Source organism: Cariama cristata, unplaced genomic scaffold, assembly GCF_000690535.1.
Source record: "Cariama cristata isolate BGI_N322 unplaced genomic scaffold, ASM69053v1 scaffold36900, whole genome shotgun sequence".
In the NCBI taxonomy this organism is placed as follows: domain Eukaryota; kingdom Metazoa; phylum Chordata; class Aves; order Cariamiformes; family Cariamidae; genus Cariama; species Cariama cristata.
This window is the reverse complement of record NW_009593592.1, coordinates 603-13441: the sequence shown is the minus strand read 5'-3', so window position 1 is coordinate 13441 and position 12839 is coordinate 603. Positions and strand designations below refer to the sequence as shown.

The 12839-nt window shown below is 36.4% G+C and overlaps 2 protein-coding genes across 2 annotated transcripts; one reads left to right on the top strand and one right to left on the bottom strand.

Moving 5' to 3' along the window:
- Positions 1 to 389: 389 nt before the first annotated feature.
- NAPEPLD (N-acyl phosphatidylethanolamine phospholipase D) lies at positions 390 to 3782 on the top strand (the record flags this gene model as incomplete). Its single annotated transcript, XM_009694949.1, has 3 exons — positions 390 to 1036; positions 2114 to 2228; positions 3494 to 3782. Coding segments are annotated over 3 exons (888 nt in total), but the record flags the coding sequence as incomplete, so codon positions are not given.
- Positions 3783 to 7753: 3971 nt separating this feature from the next.
- On the bottom strand, positions 7754 to 12116 carry ARMC10 (armadillo repeat containing 10; the record flags this gene model as incomplete). The annotated part of the gene is made up of 4 exons (XM_009694938.1): positions 7754 to 8008; positions 9263 to 9334; positions 10504 to 10680; positions 11982 to 12116. Coding segments are annotated over 4 exons (639 nt in total), but the record flags the coding sequence as incomplete, so codon positions are not given.
- Positions 12117 to 12839: the final 723 nt, after the last annotated feature.

The window sequence follows — 12839 nt, the reverse complement described above, 5'->3', positions numbered from 1 at the left end:
AATAAAAAAATATTCTTTTCCAGGTCGGGGAAGGCCAATCGATTACAAAGCCTTTCCCAGGATGCTGTTAGTGCCTTGTGATGCTTTCACTGTGATGCTTTCAGACTCTCTATTAGTAGGTCTCCTGGTCTGATGGGATACTCTAAAGCTCTCACTTCTCTCTCTTGACAGAGAAGTGAAAATGTTACAAAATCTTAGATCAAATTAGGAGGAAGTAGCTGGAAAATGGTCATTAAAAAGGCATCTGTTTTGTGTTGCAGTTCTCTGCCTAAAAATATAAACAAGGCACGAGTCTTTACTGTAATGGTATGTGCCTTGTATGCAGTTCTTGTTCCACGGCCAAGTACATTCTGAAATCTCTCATGCCTGTGTGTTCTTTTTTTTGCTAGGAACTCGATAAAGAGCTTCCAGTGTTAAAACCTTACTTTATTCAAAAGCCGGAACTTGCTGGGAAGACAGGAACTGGTATGCGAGTCACCTGGTTGGGACATGCATCAGTTATGGTGGAAATGGATGAACTTGTATTTCTTACTGACCCAATCTTCAGCCAGCGAGCTTCCCCTACTCAGCTGGTGGGTCCCAAGCGCTTCCGAGGACCTCCGTGCACAGTAGAGCAGCTCCCCAAAATAGATGCAGTCATGATCAGCCACACCCATTATGATCATTTGGACTACAACACTGTAAGAAGTTTAAATGAACGCTTCGGGAGCGAGCTTCGCTGGTTTGTGCCTCTGGGGCTCCTGGACTGGATGCAGCGATGTGGTTGCGAGAATGTGATTGAACTGGACTGGTGGGAAGAGAACTGCGTCCCTGGTCATGATGCAGTAACTTTTGTCTTCACCCCTTCTCAACATTGGTGCAAAAGGACTGCGACAGATGATAACAAGGTTCTTTGGGGCAGCTGGTCTGTCTTGGGACCTTGGAATAGGTTTTTCTTTTCAGGAGATACTGGATATTGTGTTGCTTTTGAACAGATAGGTAAAAGGTTTGGACCTTTTGATCTTGCAGCCATCCCCATTGGAGCTTATGAGCCAAGGTATGAAAATCAAAGTTTGATCAAAATAAATAAATGACATTATATACTGATGACAAAAAGATATACAGAAGTGAAAACTGTAGGTATACTTTATTAAGAATATACAATAGAATATAGAGGCAAAAGAAGGAAATTGCTGAGGCAAAAGGACATTGCTGAATGACAAAATAAGCAGGCAATTGGAAGATGGAGCTGAAATGTCTAGGATGCTTGCCTGTATATGTGTGTGTTCTCGGAGTTTTTTTCTTCAGTCCTGAGCACAGCAAGGATGAATCAGCTGACTTTCCTCCATGAAAAATGTTGAGTAAATATCTGGAATTACTTTGTGTTTTTTTTTTCTGAAATAGCGTCACTTCATCCAACCCATTTAAATGCATGCAATTTGCTGCGTTTTTCTCTTGCTTCAGTCTTTATGCTGTTTTTGCAACTTATCTGAAGATAAAGATGACTCCTTTGTAGAGTGTGAAAGATGTGTTTGTTTATGGATCTGTATGCTACTTATGATGGGGTATCTAAACTTTTAGATGATAATGCTCATATAATGCTGGAAGCAAAGCATGTATAGGCTGGGAAAGGAAGATAGGAATCTGAATAACATGGTAAAAATCCGGTATCTTTCAAGAATTGCCAGGTTCTCTCTTCTGCTTTACCACTGTTCCCCTAGGCTATCTTCTGAAGCACATACTTTTCATGCTGCTAGCATGAAATTTTTTCAGGGATGGATTTAAATCTATGGCCTTAATGCCTCAAGGCACCACTAATAAGTCCTTATGCTATTAAAAATATAGATAAGAAAAAAATCAAAATCAATTTTAAAGGAGTAATGAAATACATGAACTGCTGTTTCATGGGTGTGTTGGTATATTCCAGCTTGCTGATTTTCTGTATGTTGTTCAGACATACATGTTCCATAAGTTTTTATTAGGTAAGCGTTTTGGTGGGTGTGTGGTTTGTTGTTGGTTTTTTTTTGTTTTGGTTTTTTTTTTTTAGATTCTTTGCAACTTACCCAATGAAAGTAAAGAAGAAATCTTGCACTGAATTAGGTGACACAAAAAAATTTACTTTGTGTTTTGGTAGGTGGTTTATGAAATACCAGCATGTGGATCCTGAAGAAGCAGTAAGAATCCATATTGATGTTCAAGCAAAGAAGTCTGTAGCAATTCATTGGGGGACCTTTGCTTTAGCGAATGAGGTAAATTTCAACACTACACATGAGTTCAGATTTCCTGAGTACACAGTCGTTAATGAAGCTTTGCTCATGCCGTTTAACCTATGTATCTGTAAATGTGTACTTAAAATGTAAACTTCGTATGAGTGAAAAGTTGTTAGTATATGTATTGCTGTTCAAAACAATGCTTAGCTCTTCATAACAAATTACATAAAATATTTCCATGGTTTAGATTAATTTGAAAGTACACAGTTATTGAAACAAATGTGGAGGATGTGTGATACCCGAAAGCTGAGGAACATGAAAGGTGGGGACACGATGCAATAATGAAAGTAAACTCAGCAGTGCATCACTTGGAGACAGTAAGAATTGCATGCCTGTCAGTGCAGTATTTATTAATCACATCTGTCTAGTAAAAAAATGGAATAGTATTTTTTAATAGTTGATTCATAGTTAAATACCAGCAAAAATATGAAAAGCTGAGTTATTCTGAGTTGCTGATATTTTTTGGTTTTCTGTCTGTATCCTCCCCCCCCCTCCCAAGTCCCCTCTAATACGAAGGTTACCCAGGTACCTTCACAGTGACCAAAAATGCAGCGAAAAGGAAGCATCTACATGTACTTTGATACACCTTGTCTGGTAGCTGTTTTTCAACTTTGTCTTTGCATCAGTTGCACCACTTTATCTTATAATTCAGTCTGATGCTGTTATCTATGTTCACCAGTTATGTCGTGTTTTCTTTAACTTAGGTGTAACATTTTCTATCCATGATGCTTCCAATAAGCTGTGTCACTAGTGCCAGTGGTAAAAATGCTACTGTGTATTTTAAAGCACCAAAGAATCGATGATTTCTCCCTGATGATGCCTTTTCTGAAATGTAACAAATAGAACGAAGTAACTTCAGGGGGACGTCACTGAAATGGCTCTAGTTTTTAAACAGTAAAGCCGACACCAAAGTTTTACCAAACGAGAGAAAGCGCCATCTGCTGAGCTGCCAACGCCGCCTCCGCTCGCCTATTTCTGCTTCTAAGGGGTCTAGTTCGATACATGGAAGAAGGCTGAATTTTGGATGATAGGTTGTGCCTTGCTGGTTACTCTACAACTGTAAATCAGCATTCTTAGCTCTTAAAAACTGAAAATGAAACTAAAAATTTTAATTTTACAAATATTCCCTCCCTTTTGAGATAATGTTTAAAATATAAACCATTTTTGTTTAGAGCAGTGATATTTTTTTTTTCCCCAAATGCTGCAATGGTATCTTTTCCCTCATATAATTCTTATTTTTCCAGTATTACCTGGATCCTCCTGTTAAATTGAACGAAGCTCTTGAAAGATATGGCTTGAAAAAAGAAGACTTCTTTGTCTTAAACCATGGAGAATCACGGGACTTGAGTACAAATGATGGTTTTGAATAATGAAACAGTAGCAGTTCCTTGTAAGCCTTGTTTGATTTGAACTAGCAATGAATGTTACAAATATTAATATGATGTACTTGCAAAGTAGATTTTTTGGAGTGAATTGGATTTTTAGACGCCAGGTTTGTCGGTTTCAGAACTAAAACTTGCATACTGATTTCATGATAAATTTTACTAGTTTATATAGTGCTTGTAAATTTTGAGAGGTGATCTAAAAACTGGTTAATATATAAGGTATTGTCTGGGAATAACTTGCAGTTTCAACTCTTACGTACATCACTGATAAATTACTGTTTTGTTTTGTTCTTTTTAAAACTCTTTATCTTACCTGCAGCAGCAATAATAACCTCAGCGCAGGACATATTCTTAGAATTAATGGCTGACTTGAATTAGTCATTGTTCGAATGTCATCTCCCACTTGTTAGTCATTAATCTTCAGGTTTATGCCCTGTACCTTGATAGCTTCACTGCATGTTTTGCGGGGTGGAGTCTTCCAATACAGCTGTGTTGTTAAAGCACAAGCACAGTAAAATAATTATTTTACTGAATGCTTCTACATTTTCATATATTGACAAACCACAAAAGCTGAATTTTACAATGATCTAAAGAAATGTGCCTTTTAGAGAGTGATAATTTAATATTGCATCATTGATGTGTAAAACTTACTGCTGGCCAGAGTATCTGCACACTTTTGTTGTTCTGTCAATGTTTTTAAGTTAGACCTGAATGTGTCTAAAATAACTTTCTTGTCAAATGCAGTACATGAAATGGAAGAATCCTTTAATAACGCTTGTCTATGCATTGACTCAGCCTATTACTAAGTATTTTTTTTTTTTAAAGTGAAAAGTCCTAAGCAAGGGCTGTGGTATTTTTTTCTTATAGCTTCCCTATAATTTTAAAGTTGAGAGATTACAACGTTGTTCAGTATTGTAAAACTTAGCTAAATGTATCTCTATCAAATTGCCATGCTAATTTGCAGAATTAAAGCCTATCGTTGCCAATAAAAAGGGTTGTTATCCTTCTTCATAATTCATTGGCAAATCATATTTTTGTTTGTGATTTGTTTTGGTCTATGGGATTATGAGGTATGTGTATCTTTTTTTTTTTTCCCCTCTTGCTGTGCATTACATTTTATGTTCAGACTCCATGACGATAAATTAAAAAAAGACACATTATTTCCCTGCAATTTAAAGACATGAACTTCTGGCAACTACTTAAAAGCAGTTAATGAGATTTCATGCTAGGAGCAAACTGAAGTAATCTTTTAGTGTTGACAGTTATCTTTTTATATTGGGAAGTCCTAGAAGTCTTACAGATCTTAATACCAACAAAGAACAGCACAAGGAGGTAATGATCAGTTAGTCCAAGTTCATGCTGAGGAAGGGTTCTGGAGCAGACAATTACATTTATATGGAAGAAAAAGTAGCTTATGTTCCTTTGGTGGGATTCATATTTGACAAACATCAGGATTTCTTTATTTGAAAATGTAATTCTAGTATCATCTAGATGTATTCACCAGAATTTGTTCAAAACTGGTTCAAAACTACTCAGCTGATTTTTTGGGAGAGTATTTCAGATGAAGTCTCTACTGGGCCTTGTACTTAGTCAATAGCTGCAATAATCATTTGGATAATATAATGCATATTACACATTCATAATATTGTGGAGGACAGCATGCTGCAGGATGTTTTGAGTACTTTGAAGGGCATGGTTAAAATTGAAGTTGGTTGGTTTTTTTTTTTTTCAGTTTTCAAAATCTTAAATAGACTCTTCTGTAAAATTCTGTACTGTAGAAAGAATGAAACTAAAATACAGACTACCTAGATAAGCAGCCACATAGCAGAGAAGTACTTTCAAGGATCAGAGACTAAATGTCAGCAATGGCATACATTTTGTTTTGGATCTGTTCATTCACAGCATTTGTATGTAGAACGGTGACTGTTACACTTTGCTTGATGCCAAAAGGATTCCATCTAGGGTGTGGGGTATTGGATAAAAAAATTAGGTATGCTTGCATGAGGACACTTTGAAGAGTCTTGCATGATTTCAAAACATCTCAACACCATTGTTCTATGAAGAAAGCATTTAAAAATAGGTCTTTCTCGACCAGAAAGACTGAGACAATACTGTAACAAGTTTTCATGTATTTTTAGAAAAGGGGACAATGGTCACTTGTTTCTGTCAGCTATCAAAGCAAAGGATAAGAGATCAACCTAAATTATCAAAAATATATTTGAAAAACTTACTTTCAGGCTGGAGAACATGGAGAGGGACATCTAGACATCTGTGTTGCTGAGCTTAAGAAAACATATACATCAGATATACCTAGAACAGGCTAGTCTAAGTTCCTGTGAGAAGAGAATGGTGCGATTGGGTAAGAGAATGGGTAAATTCTTAGTGTCTGACCCAGCCTTTAATTTTCTTTGTTAAATATAGAAGCAGAAAAGAATTAAATCTACAAAAAGTGGCAAAACATTAAGCAAGTTACATTACAATCACTTATTACAAAATGAAGTGTGTTCTCAGAGCAGTGGGAAGGAGAAACGGAAGTTCACTGTCAATCCAGCAGTTGCCGGGGTTCTGACTGGGAATCATGCCAACTTCTATTTCTGCCTTAATTGTATTCCTGATGAGTTAGAACTACCTATATAGATAAATTAGATATGTATAGCTTTAGTCCTGTATTGATCAGGGCATAGATATGTTGCGTTTTCAAGGTCACACTTTTCTTGCAGTTTTTAAGGTATTGGCGAAGTCACTTACTGAAAACAAATATCTATTGGTTACAGAAAAAAAGAGTAGTATTTTATTAAGAGCAGAGTGGGTATATTAACTTAGAGAGATGAAGCATCTGGCAACAGTTTAGGTAATACAGCTCTCTTAAAAATGGTGCAAGGTGGAAAACTTGTTTTCTAGCCTTTAAATCTGACACTTGTTTTACTTGCTCCATGATGTGGTGTTCAGGACATTTTAGTAGTCTCTGTTTAGTATGAAGTCTTTTCTAGTATGTTTTATGTTCATCAGTGAAACTTCCTTCACGTTCTTCGATGCTGTTTATATGTATTCCACTTCATTATGAATTAATGCTGGATTGATGACTAGAACTTTATGGGGGCTAACTCAACAGAAGCACTTATTCCAATGATGTTCCAGTTGCAGAGAAAAAGGAGTAAAGATCTCCAAGGAAAGCAGGCTCGAGGGCTGCTGCAGAACAGGAAGCTTTTGTAAAAACATGTATGATACTGCTCTTGTAGACATTTTTATAAAGATGAGAATGTTGAATTGCAGTTGCAGATAATTTTTGACTCAAAATATTTTTAAAAATATGTATGCTTTCCTTAAAGTGACAATTTTAAAGCAAAATAAAATCCTTTCAATATTTTTCAAGTGTAGAAACCTTGCATGGTTGTGGTTAACTGTTCTGCAGTTTGGCTAAATGGAATGGATATCCTAAGCATGTGAGAATGTAAGTTCTATAATATATTCTGTGCAGGTAAGGTGAAAAAACGTAGGCTGGGTAACTTTAATATGTAGTTTTAATTGAAAATACTGATTTTGTAGGAAGCCAATGATATTTTGGTATTGTTTTTACTTAATATTTTCTAAGATCTGCCTGTACCCATTTAGTAGATATCAGATTAATAAAATGTCAATGCCTAACCTCCAACTGTTAAATCTTTAATGCACCATTCTATAGAGGTATTTATTCAACAGCTGTAAATATTTAAGGCAACAAAAATTCTTTGACATTGAGAAGAGTATTTTGATTCACTTTATTAATTTATTTAAAACATTCACTGTACATATGAAAGTTTTCATGTTTCAAACTATTCCTCCCACTTAGAGTCCATACACCAGCTGTACAGTGGTTTCTTAGTACTAATTAAGCTATTGCTTTTATCTTGCCTGTAAAAAAAAAAAAAAATATCTGTTATGCTCTCTATATTAAAGACATTGCATTCTCTTTTGTAGTAACTGATTTGTGCCTAGTACTATGGTAGTATTCAGTACTTTTTGGGTTGTTTTATTGTTTGCTTGTTGGGGATTTTTTTTTTTAGCATAACATTCCTAAGATTAGATATTTTCATCAGGTCTGTTTTTTTTTTTTTAAAAAAAAACAAAACCAAAACACCACTATTGTGTTAATATTCTCACAACTTGCTCTTTCACTTCTGTATCGGGGTGATGCAACAAAGATGCCAGTCTCTGAGCGAACGGGGTGGGGTCTCTGCAGAGTGTGAAGAAAACTGAATCTTCGCTGTATTGCTCCTGAATCATGGTGCTGTCTTCATTGTTCATGTTCTTTTTCAAGTTTGCTGCAAACGCCAGGGCTCTAAGCAGAATATCTCTGTTTATACAGTTGTCAAAAAGTAACAGCAATGATGGCACCTAGGATATGCAAGAAATAATCCATACTTGATCACCAGCATTAAGTATATGTAAGTAAACCTAACTTTTAAAAAAAAAAGGGAAAAAAATCTTCACCTAAACTATCTGAAACGGAAACCCTGTGAAATACCAGAACTCCATATGCTATGAAAGCATGCTAGAAACTTGCACAGCATGCACATTTCCTCTTTAGAAAAGACTAGCTTGTGCATCACAGGCCAATAAATGCTTTGTACTTTTCATCTCCAAAACATGGCTGTCTAGAAAATTCTTATTTGGAAGAGAGGGTCTGCTTTCCTTCTCAGTAATACTGCTTTTGCCCTCTGCAGTGATCTGGATGTTTTTATGTTAGCACATCTGATAAACGAGAAAAGGATACACTTTTAACTGAGAACTGAATATTTAGCTACCGCAATCTTGTTTTAATAATGAAAAGCTGGTAGTATCTAGACTAGCTTTGCTCACAGCAGGTAGCTCAAAAATAAAAGCCACTGCATGTTTTAAGAAACTTTAGGGAGGGGGAGGAGGATGCAGCACCATTCCAGTCCCTGACTCTTTCTTTTGGTATGAGGAAAGGGTAACTGACATAAACCTGTATGCCAAGGCCAGCGATAGCAGATGTCAGATAAAGTTCTCCATCAAAACACAAGTAAATGCACAGGGAAAGTTCACTTACAGTGCTTAGAGACAAGAAGTTTTATGGCTGCACTTAAGTAAAGGGGTGCGGATTTCAGTGGAATTTGGTTGTCTTAGGTACAGTTATGTTAGCTATAGAAACAGCTGCTGAGAAGGATCATTTACAGTACCAGTTGTATTTGATGTTTGTACCTGGTCTTCAATCTGTATACTGACTGCATATCTGGAAATGAGGTTTTGGGTACCTTACATATAATACATACAAAAGTTCATGGTACTACCCCTTTGGTAGAAAGGGAAGGTAAGAACAGCCTTCTGCAAATTGTCACTGATTATCTGGAATGGTACACAGGAAGTATGTGTCTTCACGTCTTCAAGTGCATAGGCCCTGTGACCGTCTGCAAGTACGGTATCTGCATTATACTACGTGCTGGAGGAAAGCTAGCCTGAGAGAATCTACACTTCTTGCTACTGATTTTAACCAGGTACCGCCTAGAATTTTACTCTGGAGGTGCATATATATTTCTAATATATTAAAATTCTTCTAATGCATGCAGGTATCTACACACATACACATGTATAAATGCTAAAAATATAATGAAACGGCCAGAACCTTACTTGAGCTCTGAGAAGATGTGTTGTCATGGCTGGGTTTGCAGATAAGTTCACAAGTACTTTCAAAACTTGAATCTGAAATGAGGAACATACAGGTTCATTGCAAGCTCCAAAAACAGTAATGGGCATCAGTAATGTCAGTGTTGATTTGGAAAAGTACTTTCAAAACTTGAATCTGAAATGAGGAACATACAGGTTCATTGCAAGCTCCAAAAACAGTAAGTACAGCAGTAATGGGCATCAGTAATGTCAGTGTCGATTTGGAAAGGAAAAGGTAGAATGAGTCAACCAACATCTTGAGTTGTGTGCTTTTTTGGTATAGGAAAAAACAGAGCTTATGGAGTCACTAGCATGTATGTACTAATTACAGACATTTTGGAAGCAAATTCAGTTTGAATTAAACATCAAAATAAGGCAAGATCGATAAACAACTCACAGTATGCAAAATATGGAATATTTAAAATATACAGAGAATGGTTAAGTACTGTATTTAAAATGTGATCAGAAGCATATACAAATACACCTTTGTACTTGCCTGGACCTTGTGACACTAATCTTTTAACTAAACACTACGAAAAGGCCAAGTGCTACTCACTGTACTTAAGAAAAATAGGTCTGCTAAGTTTAGTGGAAACTTGTGTTTTGGAAAACTGGTTTTGATCTGATAGAGCAAGTGAGTACATTGATATTGATGGTACTGTGACATCTTGAACAAACGCTGAATTTGGTTCCTACTTGAAGCTCTTCTCTTCTTTCAATATTACAATAATTTACAAACAAGCACAATTTCCCATTGCAGTCACTACGGTTGCAAGAGACATAATAAGCATAAGGGAACAGAAATCCATAACTTATCACTGCTTGGCGTGTTTCCTGAGAGAGATTCATGCATCAGTGAAGCCTTTCACATGCAGATGCTCCTTGTTCTGTGATGCAGTACCAATGTTTAGCAAGCAGAAGAGAATTCTGGAGTTGCTATAGCAAAGGCATAGGACAATAGCAATGCACACACCACTGCTTTGGTAGAGCTCTAGCCTAATGGTTCCACTACTGAGATTCCCTTCCACCCCTCTTTCTGAATTTATATTGAGAAAGTAATATAGATCCATATTTTATGCACTATCTGCTATCATTAATGAGTATTTGATTTTCTAAACACAGTTTGAACCATTTTACAGAAACAGTAAAAAGGAGGCAAGTAAAGCAGCTTCATAAATGGTTTGTAACAATATACTACCCGGTACCTGTGTCCTTTCAGTTCCTTCTGAAAGCAAATGAAGAAAGCATGGAATTGAGTTTATCATCTTGTGGTGGTAGTTACTGGTAACAGATATATTTGTCAACAATCTGAGTCCAGCTAGCTGCAGATCAGAGTTCAGGGGAGCTGACTCAACATCCCTACAAACTTGTGTAATGTATACCTGGGGAAACAGGGAAGGAGATAAAAGACTTTTTGATATAAGCATATTTTCTATTCACAAATGGTATCAGTGGCCTAGCTACAGTAGTGTAGATACCTCTTGAACACTGCTGGCTGAATACATAACCTGATCAAGGTTCTTGGGAGCAAGTACTTTGTTTTGAATATATTTAAACATTCTATTGGCATGATAGAAGCAGACGTTACAGAGCTATGCTCACTAACCTTCCTGAAGCATAAATTGCTCTAAAAATCCAAATTGCTTTGACTCCATCTCAGAAGTGGCCCAGCTGCTTTAAGGAGTTACTTAAAAAAATCACCTGCAGCAACTAACATCATCTTAAATGTTGAGAACAAGCTAAGGACAAGTCTTGGAATGAAATCCTTTCTTCCAACCAGGCGGCCCATTCACTGGAGTACTCCTTAGGAACAACTGACATTAACTACTATTATTTAACCAAATTTTCTCCTGGATGACAGTATACAACGAATCTTGGAGTCTTAACTAAGAAAAAAAAAAAACAAACAACTTTGCCTTTACAAAAGGAGTTGTTTTCTACCTATATAAATATTTGCTGTTGGTGAGCACTACTTTAAAAAATGTTGCTCAGTGCTAAAGATGCTGCAAACTACACGTACAGTCAAACTGCCTTTTTATCAAGCTAATGAAAAAAACTAGTAAAAATCTTCAAATCTGCATCAGCTCACTGCTTGGACACTTCCTGATCTATTGACTAATCTGATAATGTCAAAAGTGGATGCTTTTTTATGGTTGGTCCTTTCACATCCATAGCATCTATTATATTTACCAGCAGGACTTGTTACCATTTTTACACACTATTCTTTTAAGATGAAAGTATCACCCTGAAAAATTGATCTTATACAGAGGGGATCAATTACTGTTTTCTTCTCCCTTGCCTAAGGAGTCAGGCTAAATTCAGTCTGCAATCCGTCCTATTAAGCAATCACTGCTGATGTTCTAGACATGTTTGGAAATCATCTTGCCTCACATAATTTTACTATAAGCTTAGCAGCACAATCTGTTTCATAGCATTTGGTGAAAGCTGAACACAAACAGCCTAGTTTCCTAATTGTCTTTTAAAAGAAAGTAAGTGCCAGTGATGCAATGCATTTTAAGTTATCCTTTTGGCCTTGGGACGCACAGATCATCCAGCTCTGATGACTGATATGTCTAACATCAAAACATTTTTGCATCCTGGCTTGTATTTAACAAATATACTGAAAGCCCTGTACTATCTCCTGTGTCTCAATTAATTTGATTTTTCCCTTTAAGAAACTTACCTGTATCTCTTCCTGATTTTTTATATTCATACTCAAATTATTAAGTGCATTTAGTGCTTTTTCTTTAACTTTGGGAATGCCATCTGAAAGCATCCCTCCAATAATGGAAAGGCCATCCAATTTTCGGATTATATCCTGAAATATAAAACAGATATTTGATAAGACTTTTTAAAATTTTAATTAAATGCTGAAGGCTTTCTCAAAGTTTCCATTTTAACACAAATGGAATGTGTGAATGAAGACTTCCAGAACAGACTATTCTGTTTAAGAAGAGAGTGTTAGCAGGTATTGCTTTGTTGCCTCCATTGAAATGAAGAATAGTCCTGCTTAGGGCCAAAGTATTATTAGACATTATTTGACAATGGCACAACACCTTTACTTTTAAAATCTGGCCTGCAAAGCATGCTTAAAGCATTTTAGATTATAAACAATCAATGGTAATTATTGCATAATGACTTTACAGAATAGCTGAACCAGGTCACAGTACCTAAAAGTCTTGACTGAACAGAACAGAATTTCAAGATGCAGCTTTATATTATTATGAGCAGAAATTCTAAAACTTTATCTTTCTTTTCCATTACACTTGATATTATTCTTTTTTTTAATTTTTCTCACTTAGAGTCTAACCATCACTGAAAAAAACCATGTACTATTTTCAAGAAAATTAAAAATGGGCCTTGGTATGTGTGCTTGCAGCCCAGAAAGCCAAATGTATCCTGGGCTGCATCACCAGCAGCGTGATCAGCAGGTCAAGGGAGGGGGTTCTGCCCCTCTACTGCTCTGGTGAGACCCCCCCTGCAGAACTGCCTTCAGCTCTGGGGTCTCCAACACAAGAAGGAAACGGACCTGTTGGAGTGA